The sequence below is a fragment of the Phascolarctos cinereus genome, unplaced genomic scaffold, assembly GCF_003287225.1.
Source record: "Phascolarctos cinereus isolate Bilbo 61053 unplaced genomic scaffold, phaCin_HiC Scaffold_3;HRSCAF=262, whole genome shotgun sequence".
Lineage (NCBI taxonomy): Eukaryota > Metazoa > Chordata > Mammalia > Diprotodontia > Phascolarctidae > Phascolarctos > Phascolarctos cinereus.
Window position 1 is genome coordinate 37,201,111 of NW_027555736.1, and position 24,222 is coordinate 37,225,332.

Sequence of the window (24,222 nt, forward strand, 5' to 3'; positions counted from 1 at the left end):
ATTTTGCCACATCTTGCATTTTTAAAAAAATTTTATTAATTTATTTTGATTTATCAACAATCACTTCTATATGCTTTTGAGTTGAAGGTTTTTCTCCCCCTTCCCCTCCACCCTCCCCAAGACGGCACACAATCTGATATAGGCTTTACATTTACATTTCCTATTAAATATATTTTCACATTAGTGAAGTTGTAAGTAAAAATTAAAACCAATAGGAGGAACCATCAGAAAGATGAAACAAAACTCAACAGAAGGTAAAAATAAGTGATAGCGATTCGACTTCCATAGTTCTTTCTTTGGATGTGGACAGCATTTTTTGCATTTATTTTGATGTGCTGGAATTAAGTCTACACCATAGAAACACAGACGACTAGAGCTAGAAGTCCAATCCTTATTTTACAGATGAGTAAACTGAGGCCATTGAGCTACTAAATGGAAGAGCTGGGACTCCAGTTTGGGTCCTGACTCAAAGCTTGGTTCTTTTCTCATCTGACTCTTATTGAAACTATAAATGATTATTCTTTTTTTTTTTTTTTACCGAAGTCCAAACTGAAATCTGATGCATGAATTGGCTAATTGTTTTCCTTGCCCTGAATGCCAACACTAGCCTCCTGCCCAGTCTTTTCGTCTATGTGATGCTGGCGGAAACTTATTGATCCAAGCAATGATGAATTTCATAGTTAATCAGTGAAAGGACAAAATCTGTGAAAACAAGAGCAATGTCTTTGAACCAGATGAGTACCAGATCTACCCTGACAGATTATTTCTTACAGAAAACATCTGGAGTAAAAGGCGGAAGCTACATTTGCACAGATCTCTCTGGGAAAAACGTGAACAGCCCACAACTGAACTTCAACAAGTCATTCTATGGAACCAAAGATGAGGAAACTGAGACAGATCAAGGTGAAGAAGGGGTTTGGCCAAGGTCCTGTCCACAGAAGAGGCAGAGCTGGGATCTGACAGAATACCCTCTAATGGTAAATCCAGCAAACCGGCCATAGCTCTAGGCTCACTTGCAAAGGTATTAAAGGTCACTTCAATAAATAGTGATTGACACCCTCTGATTTACCAGACATTGTGCTAAGGGATTGGGGCACACAAAAGTAATATGATGGTGCCCCTGTCCACAAGATGCTTCCAGTCTTTGTAATTCGAATGAGACAAGTGCAATGATCACAGTTCTCATTCTTCACATACATTAAGGTCCCCAAAACACCTTGTAAATGAAAATATCATTATCCCCATTTTATAGATGAAGAAACTGAGGCACTAAGCAGGCAAGCAACTTGCCAGGCAGCTAGATGGTTCAGTAGTTAGAGGTGATGAAGACCTGAGTTCAAATCTGCTCTCAGTCACTCCCAAGCTGGTTGCCACTAGGAAGGCCACTTAATCTGTCTTCTTCAACCATCTGGCCAGTAATATATGGATGGTAATAATAGTACTGACCTCGCAGGCTTCTAAGGATCAAATGAGGTGAGGTTGCTTTAAAGTACTTTGCAAACCTAAATGTAAGATTTTATTAATATTGTGTCTAAACTAGAATTGGAACTAAGGGATCAGCATTACAAGTCATTAGGCTTCCCCTTTCCTCGGCCCTCCCCCCAAACCCTCTCAAAAAAGCCTCGGAGGCCATGTATCCTGAGGGAGCTAACCCAACCATCTTTGGAAATTATGCCCTAGGGCTGTGCTATCCAGATTGGTGAGGAAACCCTGCCCCCTAAATCTAGGTGACCCCATATCACCATGGCTGTCTTCCCAGCACATAGTATTTTCATTTAAAAATTTCATTCATTCATTCATTCATTCATTCATTCATGGCAAGGAGAGATAAATGGCCTAACCAATACACAGTGTGGTGTACATCTGTCCCAAACTAAAGGAGCAGGCCTGGACAGCTTAATTTTCACCTGGAATCATCCAGCCTTAATCTGCCCCTTTCACTCCTGGCGTCTAACAGTGTTCTAAAGAAGGGATTTCTGGTTCAGTATCTCAATGTCATGGACCAGCTAACTGAAAAAGAGTATTTGATGGACAAAAATAGCCAGATATAGACTGTGACTCTTCACTGAAATCCCAGAGAAAGTCTATACTTGTGCACCAAAGCTCCACCTCCTTCCTGGGCTGGAGGCAGGCCCGTTTTCCTAATGGATGGACCCTTATCTCCCAAATCCTCCATGTCAGCTATGACAAAGGGTAGGCAAAGAAGGTTCAGGAGCTAGAGAGGTTGTTGCTGCCTGCCCAGCTGGAGCCACACCCCCTGAGTCCCCACCTCCAAACAGGCAGCAGCCACCTCTAAAAGTAGGTCACAGGCGGTTGGCTGCTCTTTGCTGCCAGAGGTGCCGCTGGAGTGGAGCGGGCGCCCTAAGAACCGACGCAGCACAGTGGAGGTGCAGCACAGTGGAGGTGCCGGGAGCTCCTTGGCCCACTTCCTCAAAGCAGGCTCATGGCCTGTGGAGTCCAAAATGAACAGGTCACCTCCTTTGCCTTGAGCTCTCAGAAGTGCTGGATGGCAAGCTCTTGACCTCCTCCTCTTGTGGCCACCAGAGAAAAGGCCTGTGCAGTATGAATTAGGGCACGAGTCGGTCATCCTTGGCAGAGATGCCACTGTCTGGCGCACAAGCCCAGCCAGCCCAGCTTCTCAGTCCTGGGCCGTTATTTGGCCATGATCTGTGCCATAATTTCCATCAACCAAATAGAAGGGCATAGAGGACCACTGTGGGGAAATTGGCCTGCCCTCTACTGCCCCAATCTATGCTCCACGAATATGAAAATATTAGGTACAGCTACGTGATATAATAGACAGAATGAGGGCCTGAGTTCAAATCCTGCCTTAGGCACTGACTAGCTGTATGACTGTGTAAGTCACTTTACTTCTCTGTATGCCTCAGTTTCCTCATCTGTAAAATGGGGATGATAATAATAATAATAATAATAATAATAGCAGCATCCATTTCCCAGGGTTATTGTGAGGATCAAATGACCCAATCAGGTAAAACACTTTGCACAAACTCAATATGCTATAAAATTACCAGTTGTTATTATTACAGTTATTGAATATCACATATATATACATATATATACATATATATATACACACACACACACACACACACCCCTATGAATCTCTAGTTCTAACATGATCCACCCCAGTACGACCGTGAGTCCTTCAGCCTTTCAGCCTCTTACAGTGGGGCCCTTCCATGTCCCTCTGTAGCCTGAGCTGAACTCATCATAAATCAAGTATTCATGAGCACTTCCAGGCAGCAGTGCCTCAGCAGCTGCTAGGAGGACAGACACAAAACTGAGGCAGTCCGCAGCCTGAAGGGGCTTAAACTCTTGCAGGGCTGGGGGCATGGCTGGATAAGCATTTATATAGAACCCACTGTGTGCCAGGAGGCAGCTAGATGGCTCAGTGGGTGGAACACCAGGCCTGGAGTCAGGAAGATCTGAGTTCCAATTCGGCAAGTCTACCCTCTGCCTTAATCTACTGCAGAAGGAAATGGCGACCATTCCAGTTTCTTTGCCAAGAAAACCCCGAGGTGGCACAGTGGATAAAGCACCAGCCCTGATGTCAGGAGGATCTGAATTCAAATCCGGCCTCAGACCAAACACTTGACGCTTACTAGCTGTGTGACCCTGGGTACGTCACTTAACCCCAATTGCCTAAAATTTAAAAAAAGAAAGAAAGAAAGAAAGAAAACCTTATGAACAGCATTGATGTGGCATGGTCCACAGGTCTGACCAATGGTTGGACTAGACTACGTGACTGAACAAAAACAATGAACTAGCACCAAAAAAAAGAAAAGAAGCATAAGTGCTTTTTTACAAATATCATCCCATTTGATCCTCACAATTATCATCCCCACTTTGCGGCTGAGGAAATTGAGGCAAACAGACTACCCCAAAGTCCCACTGTGCCACCAGCTTCCTCTAGTAGGAGGACAAGAGTGTGTATGTGTGTGTGTGTGTGTGTGTGTGTGAGAGAGAGAGAGAGAGAGAGAGAAGTAGAGGATAGGTACAAACTAACTACACAAGGTTTGGAGGGTCCCAGCTACTGGGCTGAAGTCTCACTGCCAAGGCATCCACTATTCATGACCACACGGACCCTGGCCAGAGTCTAGAGTTTCACCAGTATACAAATGTGTGCCTGTGTTTGGGGGAGGAGTGAGTGGAAGGGTCACCACGTGGCAACAAGTTGGTTTGTCCCACAGTAATTTAAGTTTTCCCTGAATTCAGAATTTGTAAATCAACCAAATCCTTAAGCCTGAGGACTTTCATGTTATTGTTCCAAGAGGTTTTGCCTCAAGCTGGGAAAACCCACTGGGAGAAGGGTCATCTTTCAGCCTGAGGAGCCAATACTCATCCATAATGGAACAGTGACCCAAAGAGCAGGATTCTTGAAGAAGGCCTCTCAGTCAAGGGTGCTAATGCTATTTGTTGGGCCTTGGTTTGCCTGAGAAGTGGAGCTGGAGCTACAGGCTGCCAAGAAAGAGCCCCATGGGGCACACAGCGAGAGCACGTGAAGCAGCAGATTGAGAAAGGCCCCAGAGAGACTGTGGCTAATTGTCACAAGGGAACTTAAGCGGATTGAAGCTCTGTCCTTCAAATTCCTTCCCTCTCCACAAAAACTCCGAAACCAAGTTAACAGGAAGCATTTCTTAGAAATCAGAAGTCCCTCCCTTCTTTCCTTTCGGAAAGCCTATTCCTCATAATAGCGCAACCCCTGGCCCCAGGTGGTGAGAAGAGACAAAAAAGAGCAGGCACCCATTTCTAGCAGGAAAACTTGGCTAGGTCTCTGATCTGAAAGGACTGGCTGCTCTTTGAATAGGTCACCTTGTATGCACACAAACTCCTGGATGCTCCTGCTGAGTGGCCCACAGGCCCAGCTCTGAGGAGTTCCAGGGCCTTAGGAAGTGTGGTCTAGATCTCATCAACTAGTCACCATTGGCTATCCCAAATGATAGGGATCCCTGACCATGGTCCTCATGAGATCTGCAATCATGCAAATTCTCCAAATCACATTGGGATTCTAATGACCAGTCATATTACATTAAAGCATCTAGGGACCATTTTCCTTCACACTGCCCCGCCAGCCAGGTCTCTGCATCACAAAAATGGCATTAGGTAACCTGTCACAGCCCTGTATGCTCCTTTACTGAAACAATTCCACGAGTGAGGCCAAGTGAGGAGGAATCTAGGGCTCACAGCAGGGGCCTGGCTGGTTTGGGGTCACCCAGTTCCCCCTAGTCAGGACTGAGAGCCCAATCCAAAGCTCTTTAGGGCAAGAAGCTCTGCACTTTGTTTTTATCAAGAATAGAGGAAGGTCTCAGAAAATGCAAGCCCTGGCTTTCAGATGAGAACTGAGCCCTTTGTAAAGCTAATCAGCATTTATTTCCTCTGTGGCCCTTATACAGTCACACACACCACATAAAACCTTCTACTATTAAGGCGAAAATACCTGCAACCTGGTCATCCTGGCAGAGAAGGAGCCTCCTACATTCAACTGTGGAGTTTGCTTTCACACCGAGGGACAACCTGAGGAGCCTCTCCCTTCCCCCAAAGTCAGCTCCCCATGGGTATCACCTCCTCTCCTCTCCCCTCCCCCATAGTCTAGCTCTCCTATGGAGTCACCTCCTTTCTGCTCCTTCCTAGTCTAGTACCATGGAATCACCTCCTCTCTCTCTCATTTACCTCCTCTGCCCTCCCTACTCTCCTATGAGCCTAGATCCTGGCAGTGCCCCAGGCTTCCTTTCCTATCTGCTTATTCCCGACTGAAGGATCTCAGAGTTGGACTGGGCCTTGGAGTCCAGCCTATGGCTGAAATGAAAACTCCAAGGGTTCCCATGCTTATTGATTTAGAGAATGATTAAATTTAAAGAGTTCGTTCAGCACCAACTCTGTCTCTGCCCTCAAGGACCTTACAGTCTATCAGCGAAAAGACAACATGCACATAACAAGACATACTGGAGACAGTCTCAGAGGGAAGGCGGTAGCATTAAGGGGGATGGGGGAAGGCTTTGTGCAGGATGCAGCATCTGCATGGGTTTTAAAGGATGAGAGGAATTTCAGAGATGGGAGAAAGGACAGAGGAAAAGGCATTCCAGGCACAGGAAACCAAGGAAGAAGTGGAAATACATGTATAGGGAACAGGCCAGCTGGGTTGCCTAGGTAGTGCTCAGAGAGGAACGGGATGAAACAGGAGGTGAAAGGTGGCCTAGGGCCAGAAGCAGGCCTTGAATGACAGACAAGGCTGGGCATTTTCCCCCAGTAAAATGAATCCCTTGATTTTGTCAAAGATGAAGGGAAATTGATAGCTTTTTTAGGTGAGCAGAGGGAGATAGGCTTTAAAAAATTAATGGATAAATCATTTGTGATTGTGGGATTAATAAAAAATAACTTTTTTAACCTGTGAAATCTATTCCATGTTGTATGCCACCAGATTTTCACTTTTGTTCCCCAAAACGAGATCAAGATGCTTTTTTGAATTCACTGATAGGTAGTGAACGGATTAAATAAGCGCTTCCATTGATATCTGGCTCTGCCATGCACTGCTCATGTGACCTCCTGGTCCATAAACTGAAGGCCTTGGGCTGGGTGACTTCTGAGGTGCCTCTCCACTGAAGAGATGATCCCATCCTTGACCAGAGGCATAGGGTGGTGGAGGGAAGCACTGAACTGGGGGATCAGCAGGGGACTCAAAGACCTGGCTTAGTGACTTCCTGCCGTGGTTCCATTTCCTCATCAGTCAGAATGTTCTTTAAGAACCCTACTAAGTCTAAGTCCCATGATGATGCTAGACAAAGGACTTTAAGCTTCCTTTGGAAGACAAAAGGGCCTGAGAAAAAGGTCCATGAAGCGGCCCAATCTAACCAGCTCTATTCCTAAGGACAAGTCTGGGAGCAGCAGGAAGAAGGGACTGAAGGAGGGCAAGTCTGCAGGAAGGCCTGGATGAAGGTGGCGGCAGAAGAAATAGGAAGAGAGGAGGCCAGAGATGTTTCAGAGCTAACAGCCACAGGACTTGGGAAGTCACTGGCTACGAAAGGAAATGTAACACTCAAAGTGAAAGTGGCAGTTTCTCACCCTAGGTCCATTGGGCTTCCTGGCTCAGTAGCCCAGCCTACTGAATGTCTAGCCAGACTCCAGCTTTCAGGGTCTTTCTCTAACATTCCCAGAAGCTCAGTTGTAAGCGTTTTTCTTTAGAACTACTTCCCAACCACGTTTTGCCTTTCCTTCACCTATACTTACACAAATGAGACAGCAACATACTCCCAAAAAGATGTCTCGGGAAGTTTATTCAAATTTTCCTCAAAAGCAAGGTCATTGGGGTATGTTCTAGGGATCCCCACCTTTTGAAATGAGAAAGCAATGAAAATCCTCTATACCAAGAAAAAGAAATTCACCAAACAACAAGCATCTATTATGCACCTACACAGCCAGGCACTCTGCTAAAAAAACTAACAAAAAACAGATATAAAGGTACCCTAAAATGACCTATTTTTCCCTTTATTTCCCTTTATTAAACTAAGAATAAGAACAACGATAATAGTAGCTAGCAAAGAGCTTTCCAAATGTGTCTCTTTTTTCAAAAGGTCCCTCCTGATCTGGTCATTTTTTTAAAGCCTTAGCCCACAGGGCACATGGTAAATGCTTAATGTTTGTTCCTTTCCCCTTCTCTCAAACGACTTTTAAGGCATTTTCCTTTAAAGAAGTTTATACAAATGAAAAACAAATATTTCTCATGAACTTTAATTTGTAACCACGTGCTAGACTAAGGGAGGACAATATAGGCAGTACACCTGCCAGCCATTATTTTCCTCAGCAGTATTTTCTGAAACCTATAATCAAAGGGTAATTGTAAATTCCCTTGGGACTTTCCTTCTCAAAGTCTAGTTGGGGGTGAGAGGCTCTAACCCTCCTTTGAAGACAGGATGGGTGGTCTTTTGCGGAATCACAATTTCTAATGTGACAATACCAATACTTTGGTGTGTTTCTAGCCTTATCGTTAATAAAAACTCAATTTCAACAAGTATTTCTTAACTGCTGATGGTGGTGTTTTCAAGAGACTGTCCCTACTCTCCAAGTTGCTTGGGATAGATTCTCCTTGGGGAGACATGAAAAAATCATGGCACCATTCACTCTTGTATCACCTGCTTCAAAGTTTGTTCGAGTGAAATGTAGATGAAAGTGCTCAGGCAAACAAAGAAAATGGAAATTAAACAAAGGAACCCAAAGGCTGCCACAGGGAAGAGTGAATGAAGTTAAGCAAGGTCGTAGTAGGCATCTTTTGCCTGCCACAGATGCCCGACCAACAGGGCCTGCAGTCAAGAGGGTACAAACAAAGGCTCAGGGCAAGCTTATTTTTCTTAAGAAAATCCCAAGACCTAAATGTAGTCTTTATGTTCTAAGTTAGCTGGATGAATGTAGAAATGTGACTGTTACTCAAATTTGGGTCAGCATGACAGTTGATTAAAGTTGAGAACTACACTCTATATGCACACATTCATTTTAGTCGACATTTCAGTTAGTTCAGTATTTTAAAATGGGAAGAAAACAAGAGACACCTAAAAAGGGCCTCTGGAGTGTTTTTTAACTCCTTGGCCTTTCCAAACAGCCACTGGGCCTACCCCATGAAGAACTTACCTATCTTGAATTCAGAGGGTTAACAGCAAGCTTTATACACCTTTGGTATAAAAATCTTGCAATTATCTCCTTGCTCCTTTTGACTTTTTGATCTTAGCTTTTGCTTCTGATGATAATTACCCCTTAATTAGCACCCACCACTGTATCATCTAAGTAATTATAGTAAGTGGAGCCTCCACCCCAACAAGGAGTCTTCAAAGAAAATTATAAAATAAGGTCCCACATTGACTTTTTAAAGCAAAACTGCTTCAAATAAAACACTTCTGCAGAGACTACACCCTGAAGAACAGAGTTCAGACCCAACTTCCATTCAAGCCAGGTGCAATAAAGTTGGCTTTGAAAAAAGAAAAAAAAAGATATTGTGCATAAAAGTTGAAGGATACAGGTCCAAAGTTAGGATACAGGTTATCTATACTTACACTAATGTATTTGACTGTGGAGCTTTAATCATTCTACTGGTAAGCTGCACCAATGCCTTGAATTGGAACTGTTTTCTGTGGACTTATAGATAGAGCTTCACTAATATACTAGCTACATATTGTTTAAATTATTCTGTATGATTTAGAATCAAGTCACTTTTAAGTGTTTCATAAACAGTCTATTCATAGCTTTAGGCATATGAATGGAAGGATTTTAGGAAAAATGGTAACTAAAAGCTTATTAATTTCCCAAGTAATTACCTAAAGCTCCATTAATTTCCTCTCTTCCCCAAGAATAAGACCACATGTAGATACAGAAATCATGAATATGGTTTTATTTTAATATCTTTATTAAACTTTAAGTGGGAAGAGAAATGATATAGTGATAATTTTTAAAAATCCCACATATACACTGTCAAAGTTGCTAGATGGAAAAATGCAATCTCATAGATGACATTCAGCTCCATTCCCTTATGTTTCAAATGAGCAAACTGAGGCCCAAATTACTAAAGACATGTACTTGTACCTCAAGGTCACCCAAATAGCTACAGGCAAAGGCAGAATTAGAAACCAGGTCTCCTTATGCAATTCGACAGTAACATACAATTGGGTCAAGTAAATCTGGTTTTCCATTGATGAGGTTTTTGAAGGTTTAGTACACAAAAAACTAGGGAACATATAATCAATGTGTATCCACAATGAGTTCGTAGCATCGAGAGTGGGGGGGGGGGAGAGAGAGAGAGAGAGAGAGAGAGAGAGAGAGAGAGAGAGAGAGAGAGAGAGGAGAGAGAAGGAGGAGAGAGAGGGGGGAGAGGAGAGAGGAGAGAGAGAGAGAGAGAGGAGAGAGAGGAGAGAGGAGAGAGGAGAGGAGAGAGAGAGAGGAGGAGAGGGAGAGGGAGAGGGAGAGGGAGGGGGGAGAGGGAGAGAGAGGGAGGGAGAGAGGGAGAGGGAGAGAGGGAGAGAGAGGAGGGGGAGAGAGAGAGAGAGAGAGAAGAGAGAGAGAGAGAGAGAGAGAGAGAGAGAGAGAGAGAGAGAGACAGAGAGAGACAGAGAGAGAGAGACAGAGACAGAGACAGAAGAAAACAGATCTAGTTACCTGATCCCCTACGGATCTGTGACATCAGTTGCTGGAAGCTGTCAATTTCCAGGATGACTCATTTGGAGCACTGAAGCAGTGAGGAATGTTGGATAATAAGGATTTTCTGATCCTTTAAAATTAAAATAAAAAAGAAAAAGGTGCTTGGCTGCTTTCCTCCTTAAAGGGTATTTTAAAAATGTTTTCGAGATATCTTCATGAACGCTGCATTTTGTCGCAGATTATGTGGGTCAAAAGAGAGGCAGGGAGAGAGAGAGACAGAAATAGGGGAGACAGAAAGAAGACACAGACACATAGAAACAGTAGAGTACGGGGTGGGCAGCCCCCGTCTCTCTCCAGCACCACGTGCACCCAGCATCCCAGGGCACACTACCCTCTTTAAGTAGCCCATGGGAGCCCGGACTGACCATACCGGCAGGTGGGCACACTCTGCTCCCCTACTCGGGGCCGGGGCTGGGGCTGGGGCAGAAGTCGGTGCATCCCAGTCGGAGCTCGCGGGCGCCTCCGGGCTCCTGGGCTGCGGAAAGTCCCTGGAGAGTAAGCCATGGACACTGAGGCGTCCGCCACGGCCCCAGCCTTTGCACTTTCTCCCCCGGCCGGAAGCTTCCGAAGGCGCTGGCAGCAGCAGCCCGAGTCCCGGCCCCCCATGGCCCCCCTCCGCCGAGCCCTGGCCCTTCCTCCTACTCTCTCTTCTTCCGAACACCGCGGTTCGCCCCCGCCTCCGCCCTCGCCTCGAGAGTCCAGTCGGGAACTACATTTCCCGTCGGCCCTCGCGGCAGAGACCATGGCGGGCCCCGGCGCGTGTGGCGCCCTGCGCCTGCGCGACGGTTGGTCCGAACGACGCTACGATTGGCTGCGGCGGCCGAGGCCGCGCTGGGCCTGTGGGAAGCGCCGTGACGGAGCTGGCGGCTGGGGGAGGAAGGGGGGCGGCCGGCCGGGGAGCGCAAATGGCGTTGAGATGGTTCAGGGCCCTGCTCAAACTCCTGCCCTGACCACTCACCGGGCGAGGAGGCGGCGCAGGCGGGGGCGACGGCGGCGACGACGGCGGCCCAGCACGAGGAGCTAGTCAGCGCCTGCGGCGCGGACTGGGCGGCCTAGGCCCGAGCCGGCGGCGGCAGCGGCAGCGGCAGCGGGGGAAGTTGCGGGGCAGCCGCCGCCGGCGCTTCCCCCTTCCCCCTCTCCCGCTCCTCCCTTCCCCGCGGGCTCCTTTTGCTTCGGAGCGGACGCCGGTGGCGGCCGGGGCAGCGGCAGCGGAACTCTTCTTTTTCTTCCCCCCCCCCTCCCCCGGCTCCTTCTTTCTCGCGCGCCAATCGTCCGGCCCCCCCCTCCCCACCCTCCCTCGGCCCGCGCGCGCGGGGCCCCAGCGGCCGCCCGGCTCGCGCCGCCCGGGGGCCGCCGGGAAGGCGAGGCGGCGGCGGCCGGAGCTCGGAGTCTCCACCCCGCCCGCTCGGCGCCCAGGGTAAGTGAGGTTCCGTGGCGGCCGCTAGGCCCCGCCCGAGACGGGGACCCGGGAGGGGGCTCGGGGTGCCCGGTGCGGGGCGGCCCGGAGGAAGTTGGGGGGACGGGCGGGCGGAAAGAAGTGTCTCGATCCTCGCCCCCCCTCCCCCCCCGGCCTTTCCGGGCGGCCGCCAAGTCCGGGGCGCCTCCCTTCCCCCTTCCTGTGCTTCTCGGTCAAGTGCACGGCGGGCGCCGGACACGCACCCGCTTCTGCCCCGGAGAATTTGGCTGGGGACGGGGGGGGGGGAAGGCGACTTTTCTTGGGGCGCCGTCGGAGCCTCGGGAGCGTTTAGTTAGTCTAGTCCGCGACCCTTCGGGAAGCCAAGCCCGGGGAGGGGACGATGGGAGAAAAGTGTGTGCACTGGGACCCCGGGCTCGCGGCGAGCCCTCCGAGAGGTCCGGGGGGTGGGGCGGGCGGGGGAGAAGTGGGTGTGGAAGGAAAAGACCCCAGAGATCGGGATCACCGAGTCCTCCTTTCTCTCTGGCCCAGACAGGTTGATTGGAGGAGTTGCAAATGTCTCTGAAGGCCCCAGTGAAAAGTTGAGACCCACGCTCCTATGCACATGTAAGTGAGACCGTGACTGTAAGTTGTCCGCCCACCCCCTGGGGTCCCCTGCAGGCTGGGGTGGTGGTGCCTCTTGTGTCGGGGCGTCCCTGAAGCTTTCTGTGAGCTTTTCCAGTTTAGACCTGAAAAGGCTTGACTCGAGATTGAGATTTTCCACTGGTCTCTTGCTTTTGGCAGACTCTCAGGTGTTAACTTTTTAGGTCACGGAGTAAGAAGGGCCCTGAGAAGTTGTTTAGTCCAGTCTCTTCATTAGAAAGAGGAGAAACTGAGACCCATAGAAGTTAACTGATTTGCTTAAAGCCACCCAAGTAGTAAGTAGAAGATTCAAACCCAAATCCAAGGAATTCCCAGTCCAACACTCTTTCCCACTGTGCCATATTGACAAATATCCCAAGTGTTTATGTATCCTACACTAATAAAAGGACACAGGGATTCATTGAAGTTTTTCTGGGGAAATGACCAAGTTCTTTTGTTTACAGGCAAGTTAGTTAAATAAAGCGTTTTGTTTCTATAACATTTAAGAAAGAAAAACACAAAATTCACCGATAAAATCTGTGGTGCAAGGGGATACAGATATCTCTTGTTCCTACTCCCAAGGTTATAGGAAATGTTCCGAGTTTATCATTGAATTTCATATCTCATAAGGAAAAAAACTCCCAAAAGATCAGTTGGACAGTGATTCCTCATAAATGTTAGTACATCCAAGAAAAAAACCCCACAATATTTGGTTTCAGTGAAACATAGGGCAAATTCTGATACAGAAAACCATTGTTGTGATATTTCAAAATGAGGCAAATCTTTCTGTGTGTAGCTTATAGCCCATTTCTTTCAAGCTCATTAATTCCAGTACAGTGAAGCTGTAGGCCCCTCTAAGAGTTTATTATAAATTCAGTGATTTCAGTAATGTGAATTTAAAAAGGTTTAGTAACAGTTAAATGGAAGGAGGTGGTTAGTGAAAGAATATATGCATGTCATGTGCGGTATGAAAGAAAAATGGTTGCTCTCTCCACCCCCCACCCCACCTCCCCATTTGGGTGAGTCCCTCCTCACCCTTTTGCTTTGTACATTTTCATTTTGGGTACACATTGTTCCTCTCTGGTCCCTTCCTCTCTTCTTCCTTGTACACCCCCCCTCCCCCCCCATTGAATGTAAGCTCCTTGAGGGTAGAAACCTTTCCTAGTATTCCTTAGCTAGTACCTTGAAGTAGCTGGCACTTACGTTGTTGCATGGTATTAATCTTTTAGTTAATGTAACCTATCCCTTTCTGGAGACTTTACATAGAAATACAAGTTTCTCTAAACATGTCTTTTCTTCTCTCTTGAATACATATCTATTGTGTAAATAAATCAGAATGAATCTTTGAAGTTGACAGATAGAAATAAAAAGAAAATGAAGTTGTATATGTCTATGGTTTAGCTGCCCATGGAACTAATGTTAAAGAACCCGACTTAAACTAGTTTATCAAATACAAAAGCAGTAACTTTAAAGTCAGACTAAGTTAGTATAGACCCAATTCTTTTTCTTTTTCCTTTTTATTTTTTGGCTAGGCAGTTGGGGTTAAGTGACTTGCCCAGAGTCATGAGCTAGTGTTGTGTCTGAGGCTGGATTTGAATTGAGGTCGTCCTGATTCCAGGGCTGGTGCTCTATCCACTTCGCCACCTAGCTGACCCCTAGACCCAACATTTTTGAAGTTAACATAGAAGTATACATTAGATTCAGTGTGGTGCCATCTTTTCTTTTTTTTAATCTAAAAAACCAAAAGCTTAGGAATCTAGAAACACAGTGCAACCCAACATTAACTTGTCTGATAGGTAAATACTACTTAATTACATTTTGTTTGTTTTTCATGGCTTAATATGGTACAGTGTAAGAATTGAAATATTCACACTACAACTGTTTTCAAAAGATGAGTATCTAAATTTTAAACTTTTTAATCATTACATTTAACATTTTGAAGTGCTGTATAAATGAGTACAGTACATTGACTATTGGTTCAATTTGGAGCCTTAATGAGTTGTATTATTGTTTGGCAGCTTATTAATTTTATGTGTGGTATTTAAAAATTTTAATTACAATAGTGGTTATTTTCTTGATTTTCCACAGAGAATATGAAACAGGTGTCAAAATGACATCCAGATTTGGGAAAACATATAGCAGGAAAGGGGGAAATGGCAGCTCTAAATTTGATGAAGTATTTTCCAACAAACGGACCACCCTTAGTACAAAGTGGGGAGAGACCACCTTTATGGCTAAACTAGGCCAGAAGAGGCCTAATTTAAATCCAGATATCCCAGAAATTCCTAAGAAGCCTAAAGTAGAAGATGAAAATTCAGAAGATCCTTTTGGATTTGATAGTGATGAAGAGTCTTTACCAGTTTCTTCAAAGAATGTGGCCCAGGCTAAGAGTTCCTCCCAGTTGGAGCCTGGTGAAGCTGCTCATCTGGGTGACTTCACCTCTGTACTTGAAGCTAACAGCTGTATTAGTCAACCAATCACCGAAGACATTATCGTGTCGAGCAAGTGTTTACCTTGTGAGAGTACTTTCCTTGGTTTAAAAGAAAAGAGCACAAACCGAGCCTTAGAAGACGGTGAAAACAAAAGTAGTGCAAAACTAATAACTAAAGGTGAGTCTTTATTTCATACATGGAAACCCATTTGTTATAGTTGTCATAGACAGCTCCTTTTAAGTATGCATGCCCTTTACTTTTATGTAACTTAGAATATAAACCTTCCTTAGTCAAAATTTTTAGCTTTGAAAAATGGGGGATAGATAAGATCATAATAACTCTCAATTTTGTAAATAAATTTCAGAATTTTGAGAAAAACAGTTGGTTTTTTAAAAAGTTTATTTTTGTAAACTAGATAATACTCTGCTATAGAATAGCATTTTGTGTATGCTCCAGATACCTTCTTCCTTTTGGATATCCATAAATTGGATAATGTGGACTAGGTTATTCGTAATTATAAAATACCTTATTTGTTAAACTTAGTATTTGGTGGGGTTATGTGGTTATTGGTAGTGACACAATAACATGAATATTTAAATTATAGAATTAGCCTAAGTTTAAAATATTTAAATAACCTAAAGTCTCGGTTCCAGGAAACAAGTATTAGTCATAATTAATGTTTTCAGTTTTCTTGAGTATAATAAATTAATATTTTACCTTAATTCTTGATGAGATTTGATGTGGGGCTGAGATTAATGTTAAGGCCGGCAGTGCCCAGTTTATGAAAGAATGTATTCTCAAAGTTCATTTTCTGTTTTGTTTTGGAACTTGTTTTGGAACTTGAAAGCTGTTTCCTCCTAGGGTCAATGTTGTTATCAGTGGCAGTTTGGTTTCTAGGTCAGCTAGAATGTAAATGGAATTTTATAGCTGGAAAGGACCTAAAGGTTCATCTCATCAGCCCCACTGCCCCTACCTCTTGCCCTCTTCTACAGAAGAAACTGAAGTACAGAGAGGTTTGTGATTCACAGTTGAGTATTTTTGAGTTAATCCATAATGTAGCTGAAATAGTACTAATAGTTACCCTGAGCCTTGTGTGTGGGAGTGAAATACTGGAGACTGGGTACAGGTTGCAGTGGTTTGGCAACTGCCATAGTGGCTTACAGAGAGAATGAGAATATAGCAAGGAGACGAGGAGGGGGCTCCAGTGACTTCCACAGCAAGGGGCAGAGAGAAACAAGAAAGAAGAAAAGGGTGTTCATTAGGTATGGACTGTGTGCAGAGCAGTGCTATGTGCCAGAAGAGATGCAGAATTTGGAGAGGGATATGTGTGACATATACACAGATACATAATAATGATAAGTGAATAAGGGATATGTAAACAAAAATACCCAGTGAGGTATGATCATCAATAATGATTAGGTTTCCAAGCCAGTCTAATTAATTTAGAAAACTTAAGTCCTTGCCTGCAAACATACGCAGATCTCACCCTTAACCTTTATTTGACCTGGCTATCTCCTTAAGCTTTCATCCTTTCCTTCTTCCTTTTGATCCTAAAAGGAATGATCTATTCTTGCTGCCTCTGCTTCTTGTCTCCCACTCAGCCTTTTACAGATTAACTTTTCCTGAGGTTTCGTAGGATCTCTTTGAGTTGCCAGAATTTGTTGGTCTTTTCTTTATCTGAATCCGCCTTGGTTGGGCAGCTTTTGCCCATTGACTTTGAATCTTCTCTCTCCTTGATATTCTCAACCATCTTGGCATTTGAGACACGACTCTTTTCTGCCTCCTTTGCTGGGTAGTCTTCCTTTGTTCCCCAAGGCTTTCTCCTGGTCCTTTTCCTTCTACATGCTCTTCCTTGGTGATCTGATCTTTTATGTGTTCAATTATCATCTCCAAACATCATCCCAAACATGTACATCCAGCCGAATTTCTGGAACTCTCGCTCCACTTGGCCAGCTGGCTCCTAGAATCTCCATTTGGGTGGCCATTTGGCAGTTTAAAGACAACTTGTCCAAAATAGCTCATTATGTGCCCCCTTTCTCTGCTAACACTCTTGGTTCCAAATTTCCCTAGACTTCTTTAGGGTACCACTGTCTTCCCAGTAACCCAAGTTTGAAATCTTTTGCTGTGACCTCTCCCTCGTCCTCTGTATTTACCTAATTGCCAGGTCTCTTCTTCCTATTCTATCTCAGTCCTGTCTTTCTGTTTACACTGCCATCCCCACAAGTTCAGGCCCTCCCTCACTTACCTCTTGTCTGGCCTATTGTAACAATCTTTTACCTGTCTGGTCTACTTCTGGTCTCTCTTCTCTGAAATCATCCTCCACACACAAAGTAATTGTCACTTCCCTACTTGGAAACCTTCTGTGATTGCTGACTTTATCTCCAGGATAAACTAGCAACTGCTCAGCCTGCTTTTAAAGCATTACAGGGTCTGGCCTCCCTTTCATCCAATCTGTGTTATGTTTGTTCCCTGAACATTTTGTTCCCCATCTCTGCCTTTGAACAGGCTGTCCCTACTTTGTCGGTTCTGAGGTTCACTGCTGGAGCTCCTTCCCTCCTTCAGGTTGTTAGTGTTGTCTCCAACCTGTAATTCGCTTGTACTTACCTTGTTATCATTCAGTAGAACATAAGCTCCATGTGGGCAGAGGTTCTTTTTGTCTTATTTGCAGTGCCTGGTGCAGTGCTTTGTATATAGTAGAAGCTTAAAAACATTTATCGAACTGATAAATTTCTTTCATTTTAGCTGGTTGATGACCTAACAAGGAGGACGTTTGAGAACTACAGGTCATTGCCATGCCATAGGGAGACATCAGAGTAAGTCTTCAGGGAATTAGAAATTTGCTTGCAATGACTGGGAACAGCTGGGGCAGTAACAAGTTCTTTGAATTGCAGATCAATTATAACACTTCTCTATAGGGTTTTCTCCATTCAGACCAATCAAATCATTGGAAAAAGCTCATTCAGACTTATGACTGGTGACTACTGCCCCCACTGGGAAAGTATTTTACTGAATTCAAATTCACTCCTTTATAAAGGAGTGTATGGTTTGGAACTTAAGGTCAGTTAGTCAGTAAGCATTTATTATGTGTCAGTCTCTGTCAGGTATTTCAAGTTAAAGACCTCTGTGTACGTATAAAGGAGAAGAGGTAACACGTTTATTGGAGGAATTGGGCAAATACAGAGACAGGAGTTAATTTTTGGACTAAATTTAAAATGTTTTAGATACTTATTTAATAGTAATTAATTGGATAACATGAACAATTTCACTGTCTTCTCTTCTTCCTCCATTTTACTTATAAGAAAACTAAGGTTCAGTGACTTACCCAAGGTTATGCTGCTTATGTCCGTTCCCCCCCCCCCCCCCCCCCCCCCCCCCCCGTGGTGGAACTCTGACTCTTGGTCTGATGCTCTTTGTATTTCACGAGGCTGCCTGCCTTTTCTTTCAGTTGGCCAAATTTAAAGTAGATCAAGAAATCAAGACTATACACTGTGGAAGGGAGGGATTTTTCCATTGAATACATTTTGCCAAAAGTAGTAACCAAAAATTAATTTGTTAGCATTTTTACGTTGCTAAACTGAGTTGATATTTGTCATTTAAATGGTTTCACAGTAAGTAAACAGTTTGTCTTGCTTCCAAATAAGGGGTTTATCCTGATAGTCAAAATTAACCTTGTACAACTTGAATAAGAGACTAATAATGCATTTATTCTAGATCCATTAAAGTCTTAAATAATTTTAATAGAAATACTAACCATTTTAACAGGTCCTTTTAAAGTCAGCTTTAATAATGTTTCTATTTTGTTTGACAATGAAATGAAAGTAATGTAAGGTATAAATGTAACAGTGGAAAGGTAAATAATGTAAATAGATTTCACCCTGCTGTAAACTAGATAATTTGTTTCATGTGAAAGTTTTTCTGAAGTAAAGAAAAATCACTCATGGAGTTGTGCAACAAAATACATGGAAGGGATCATAAATCAACAGCAACTAAATGCCTAGAACTTACCCATAACTGTGGGAGATACCAAAGAACTGGCAAGCAGTTCTGTACTCCTGAGGAGTTGCCTTGCATTTCTTTGCCTATACTGTTGAGTAAGTGCTTTTAAAAAAATCAAACTGCTTCCCCAGAAGTTAAATCTTGTTGAATTTTGAGGTATATTTTGCTTTAAGACTGATTTTGAGGGTATTGATTTAAGGTGACTAATTCTTAAAAATACTACCACTTCAAAAAAAAAGAAAAAACAAAAATACTACCTCTGTACATTTACATATGCTTTTATATTTTTCAGTGTGCTTTTACATGTTGTCTTTGAGCTGTTGTGAAGTTCTGTAACCCTCTGAAATAAAATGTAGTTTGCTAGCTATCATGTGGGGGAATTACCAAGTAGGCAGAAGGTTTTGGAAATAATTAGCCCCAAGGTTCTAATTAGAATGTTGGTATGGTGGAACCTTCACAGATCCCCACTGCACCCCTGTTATTTAGAACCACAGCTATTTTCCCTTTCTCTCCTAGTATTCTCATATGTACCTTTCGCCCCCAGTCTTCTCTCTTTTGCCTCTTTTTTAACCCATTTTATTTTTTACACATTCCTTCATCCTTAACACTTTTCGTCTTGTATTCATTATAATTCCTGACACTAACTAAAACTTGGTGGTCTTTTGAATACACGACTTTTTCCAGTATTGGGTGTTCTCATAACTCCAAGAGGAAGATAAGGCACCTTTTTGTCCCCCTTTCCCACTGTCACTTTCAAAATCTTTCCGTCTTTCAACGATCTCCCCTGCTTTGTAAGAACATGGATAACTGACTTGTCAGTCAAAATTTGGGACATGCTCCTACTTTTCCTTAATGACTTTTGAACTTGGTTTGCCGATTTTACTCCATCTCAACTCCTGTCATCATTTATTTATGTTGATGACCTCCAGCTGTCAAAGTTCTCCATCTCTACTCTACCTCACCCTTCTGAGAGGGTGGTAGTCAGTTAGTTTTTGCCATCACTCCCCAACTACGTTGTCTCCAAGATTCTGTTCTGGTTCTTGAGTCTCATTGTAACTTTTGCTTCTCAGCTCCTCTCTTGCCTTCATTTCCTTCCCTTCACAGTCTTGACCTTATAGTCAGCTATTTCAACAAGGCGCTATCCTCTTACCCTCAAGTCTCTTGTTCCCCTCTCCTTTTGCTGTTGCAGCTCTATTATTCTCCAGCCCTGAGTCACTCTCAACATCTGTTTCTCTGCTCCTGCCTCCAAGCCATTAATATCATCAGAGGAATTCACAAAATTAAGTTGACTGAGTCCACTACAGAGTCATACTAACTTCAGTCTAACCCCTCATACAGTATAGCCTTTGACATCCCATTCCTATAAATGGCTTTTCCAAGCTTTTCCCTTTGTGGTTAGGCCTTCAGCGTTAGCTCTGTCTATCTCTTCTCTTTCCTCAGAATACTGAGGCCATCGGTCAAGTTCGTCTTCTCTTAGACAAACTTAAAAACTTCTCTAATTCCCTTCAACCCTCCTCTTTTTCTTTGGCCATAGAGGGAATGAGGTAATCTTTCTCCTTGCCAAGGTTAACCCCTGATTTTGTGTTCTTGATCACGTCATCTCCCCTCTGCTCCAAAACCTGCTTTATCTTTCATCTCCGCTCCCAGTCTTCAGTCTCTGCCTACTTAGACTCCTGTTCTTAAAACAACAACAACAACAAACAAAAAACCCACACACACTCCTTTGAACTTGTCATCTTGCTAGCTGTCATTTTAAATCATTCCTCCAAGGCCTTAACTGCTACATTGACATAGAGTAGCCTCCACAGTCGCTTCCCCTTGTTCTTTCCTCAAACCCCTACAACTTGACTTTCAGAAAGATCTTTTATTCTGGGGCAGCTCCCATCTCTGAGGTCACAAGTGTCAGCCCCCTGCGATCTTTCTGTGGCATTTCATACTGTTGACAGTTCCTTTTTGATTCTCTTCTAACTTCCTAGCCTCTGCTGAGCACTGTTCTGAATTGTCCTCTTTGTCTCATTTCCTAACTGTAGGCATCCCACCAAAGGGTCCATCTGTCCTTTTCTCCCTCTATACTTCTTTCCCCTTGGTTCTCTGATCATGTTCCACGGCCTCAATTTAATGCTTCAAGTCTGAATTTCTCTCTTGAGCTCCAGTCCTGAATTTCAACGCTCCGCTAGACAGTATGTCATTGTGGGTGAGGTGGTGATCTTGGAGTCGGGAAGATCTCATTTCAAGTCTTAACACACTGCTGTGTAGCCGTACAATCACTTGGCCTGAGCTTTAGTGTCCTCATTTCTAAAATGGAGTTGAGAGCGTGTATTGTGAGCCTCAAATGAGATGATCTATGTAAAGTTCTTTGCAGACTTTTAAAACATTCCATAAGTGTCAGCTTTTACCTCTGTTGTGATGTTCCACCACAACTCAAACTGAATATAGCCAGAATTTAAGTTACCATTCCCTTCATCAACTCCCAAATCAAACAAGCAGCTTATGTTATAAAGGGGGAGACCTTTGTACCTGTGAAAATATATGCAGCATAAATAGAAACGTAGGAAATATATGCACAGAATAGTTAAATACAAAGTAGTTTGGGAGGGAAGGCACCAGCAGTTGGGGGAATAAAGAAATTCATACAGAAGAATGGTGCTTAAGCTTCATCTTAGAGGTAGAGGGAATGGTGGAGATACAGTATAGGCAACCTAATGCAAAGAGATGTAGTGACATTTTTGAGGAGCAGAGAGAGGGTCAATTTTGGTTGATTCTAGAGTTCAGGCAGGAGACTAATGTCCAGTGAGGCTGTAAAAATAAATTGGGGCCAGATTGTGTGAGGCTTTGAAAACTACACAGAGTACTTTGCATTTTATCCTGAAGACAATAGGAAGCCACTGGATTTCATAGGGGAATGACATGGTCAGATCTGTGCTTAAGGAAAACTACTTTGACAGCAGTGTATAGGATGAAGTAGTAAGAGATTTGAGGCAGGGAGACCAGTTAGGAAGAAGGCTATTGCGTAATCTAGGTGAAAGATAACAAGGACCTAAACTAAGCGGTACCTTTGCCACCAGGTGTGAGAGGAGAGAGAAAGAGATTGGATTAAAGATGTATTTATAAAGGTAGAAATGACTATTTTTCAGCTAATTGGACATGTTGAGTGGAGGAGAGTTGAGGTGTTGAGGCTAATGCTAAGATTATAAACACAAGATATTGGGAGGATGGTGATGGTCCTGTCCTTCACACCTGCATGACTGCAATCCTAGTTGACCAGCCTTTAATCTCTTCTTCCTCCAGTCTGTGCTCATACAGCTGCTGAAGTAATGTTTCTAATGCAAAGATAAAGTACAAACTCATTAGCCTGGTATTTAAAGCTCTCCACAACCTGTTTTTGAGCCTATTTTTCAAGCCTTTCTCACTACTTGCATTCTACTTCCTTTTTTCCCCCACTTTATTTGTTTTTGTTTGTTCATTCATTCATTCATTCATTCATTCATTCATATCTTATTCCCTGATGTCATTCGCCACTTTCTTTCCTCTACATTTGCATTGGTATCTTTCCTACCCAATCCTTCCATATCTGTTTGTTGAAACTTCTTTTTCAAGGTCCAGTTCAGGTGTTTCCATAAAAGCTTTTCCTCTAGCTGTAAGTAATGTTTCCCTCAAAATTTTTTTTATAGCAATGTCTGGATCCTTTCTTTGGCCTTTATCGTATCCCTACCCCCCCCCCACTTCCCTTAAATTTTAAACCCTTTGAGTGGCAAGGTTGGTGTGTTTCATCCTTCCTCCTCCCAACCTCTCATCTACCCCTTACTTAGAAGCCCAACTCCCTTTCAGGAGTCAAAAACAAAAGATCTCCCAAAATGAGGATCTACAGAATTAATTGCTAGTGTATACAAAGAAACTACTCAGAACTTACTAACTTTGACCAACCACAGTTCCAAAGGATTCATGATGAAACATGCTCACTTCCAGAAAGAGATGATGGACCCAGAGTGTAGATTGAAGCATATTTTCTTCTAATTTTTCTTACTTTTTTGGGGGGGTGGAGGGACATGACTAATGCAGAAATTTGTTTTGCGTAGTTTCATCTATTTGTAATGAGTTTCATTTTTTTTGCCTTCTCAGTGGATGGGGGAGGGAGAAAATTTGGAACTAAAAATAAAATTGAATTAAAACTTTGGAGGTAGCGTGATTCTACATAAAAAAGACTCTGCCATTTATAGCTATGTGCCTTGGACAAGTCATTTTATTTCTAGAATCTTGGATCTCTTAATGGGATAGGTGAAAGTTTTGCTCAGTTGACTTAATTGCAAGGAAGGACCAGATAAATTCAGGAGATATCTGGATTACAAAGTATCTTGAAAGAAAAGTTTTAATACCTTGGAATAATTCAGATTTACTGCTTAGAAAATTTATTCTAATCTATATTAATGACTATAGCAAGGCTCATTTGTAATGAATAAATTTCAAAATATGCTGCTGTTCCCCCAATAATCTTATTTACACTATTTACTTGACTTAAGTAAAAAGTAAATTCTTTCCCAGCTTAGGGGAAAATTAATGAAAATCAGTGGATTCCACATAAATTATTGTATATAATCGTTTTAAAAATTATGAGATTTAAGATTTTTAACTTTCTACAAGGTTAAGTAAGTTTCATATGAGTTGATTTTCTGTATGAATGGATAACACTCTTTGGATGAGGAAGGATAGTCTCAAATTTTCTCATTCTTTTGTAATGAATTTGTATTTCCTTGGAGCTCTAGAATTTTGTTTTGCTAGAGGCACATGATAGATATAGATGAGCAGTGTATCTCCAGCGACCTAGAAGCAAGGAGTGGAGCAAGGGATATTATTGAGATCTGAAAAAGAAGATGGGCTGGTCATGTGGTAAACTTGAGAGATAACAGATGGATAGTCTGAATGCTGTGGTAATATAGATTGTAAAAAGTCCTACAGGAAGGAAGGTCTCCACTGCTTTGGGTACACCATCTATGAAAGGAGAATATGGATACTGTTGAGGATATTTGGGGGAAACTGTGGCTGTACTGTGTTTTTTATGGGAAGAGGGGATACTAACATGGATGGGATCATAGATTTAGAGCTGGAAGGATCTTAGAGATTATCCTGTCGGATGATAAAGGTCAGGGATCCATGGAAGTATAAATAGGTACTCCCTCAGTTCCATCTACAGTGGAATGTTCACTGCTTGAAGAACTTAAATCCATCTTAGGCTTTTATGTGTAGTTTTCAGTAAGCTTTAAGTTTATGCAAAGGTGTCAGTTGAGAAAAACATGTCTTTGACTTAAATATTTTAATTATTACAGAATTTCATTTGGAACAGATCAAAGTAACTATTCCAGTTACTTGAATACGCATTCCTTCTACAAAGTATCATTCTAGCCTTTGCTTAAAGGTCTTCAGCAAGGGAGAACCTACTTCTTCTTAAGGTGACCCATTGCACTTTGCCATAGCTCTAAATTGCTAGAGAGTTTTTATTTATCAAGAAAACTTTTCTTACAAGCCTTTCCAAAACGTCACATTTTCTCTTTTGAAAAGCCGTCAAAA

General features: G+C 43.2%; 1 protein-coding gene across 4 annotated transcripts in view; it reads left to right on the forward strand.

Moving 5' to 3' along the window:
• Positions 1-11,506: 11,506 nt before the first annotated feature.
• WAPL (WAPL cohesin release factor) overlaps positions 11,507-24,222 on the forward strand; it is a 104,859-nt gene continuing 92,143 nt past the window's right edge. For 2 of the 4 annotated variants that reach the window (XM_020994577.2, XM_078150774.1), the window contains exons 1-3: positions 11,507-11,614; positions 12,143-12,217; positions 14,321-14,841. In XM_020994577.2, the coding sequence (XP_020850236.1) occupies positions 12,210-12,217; positions 14,321-14,841 (529 nt within the window). In that variant the 5' untranslated portion in view covers positions 11,507-11,614; positions 12,143-12,209. The remainder of the gene's footprint in view (positions 11,615-12,142; positions 12,218-14,320; positions 14,842-24,222) is intronic. The other 2 variants (XM_078150773.1, XM_020994575.2) reach the window with 2 other exon arrangements.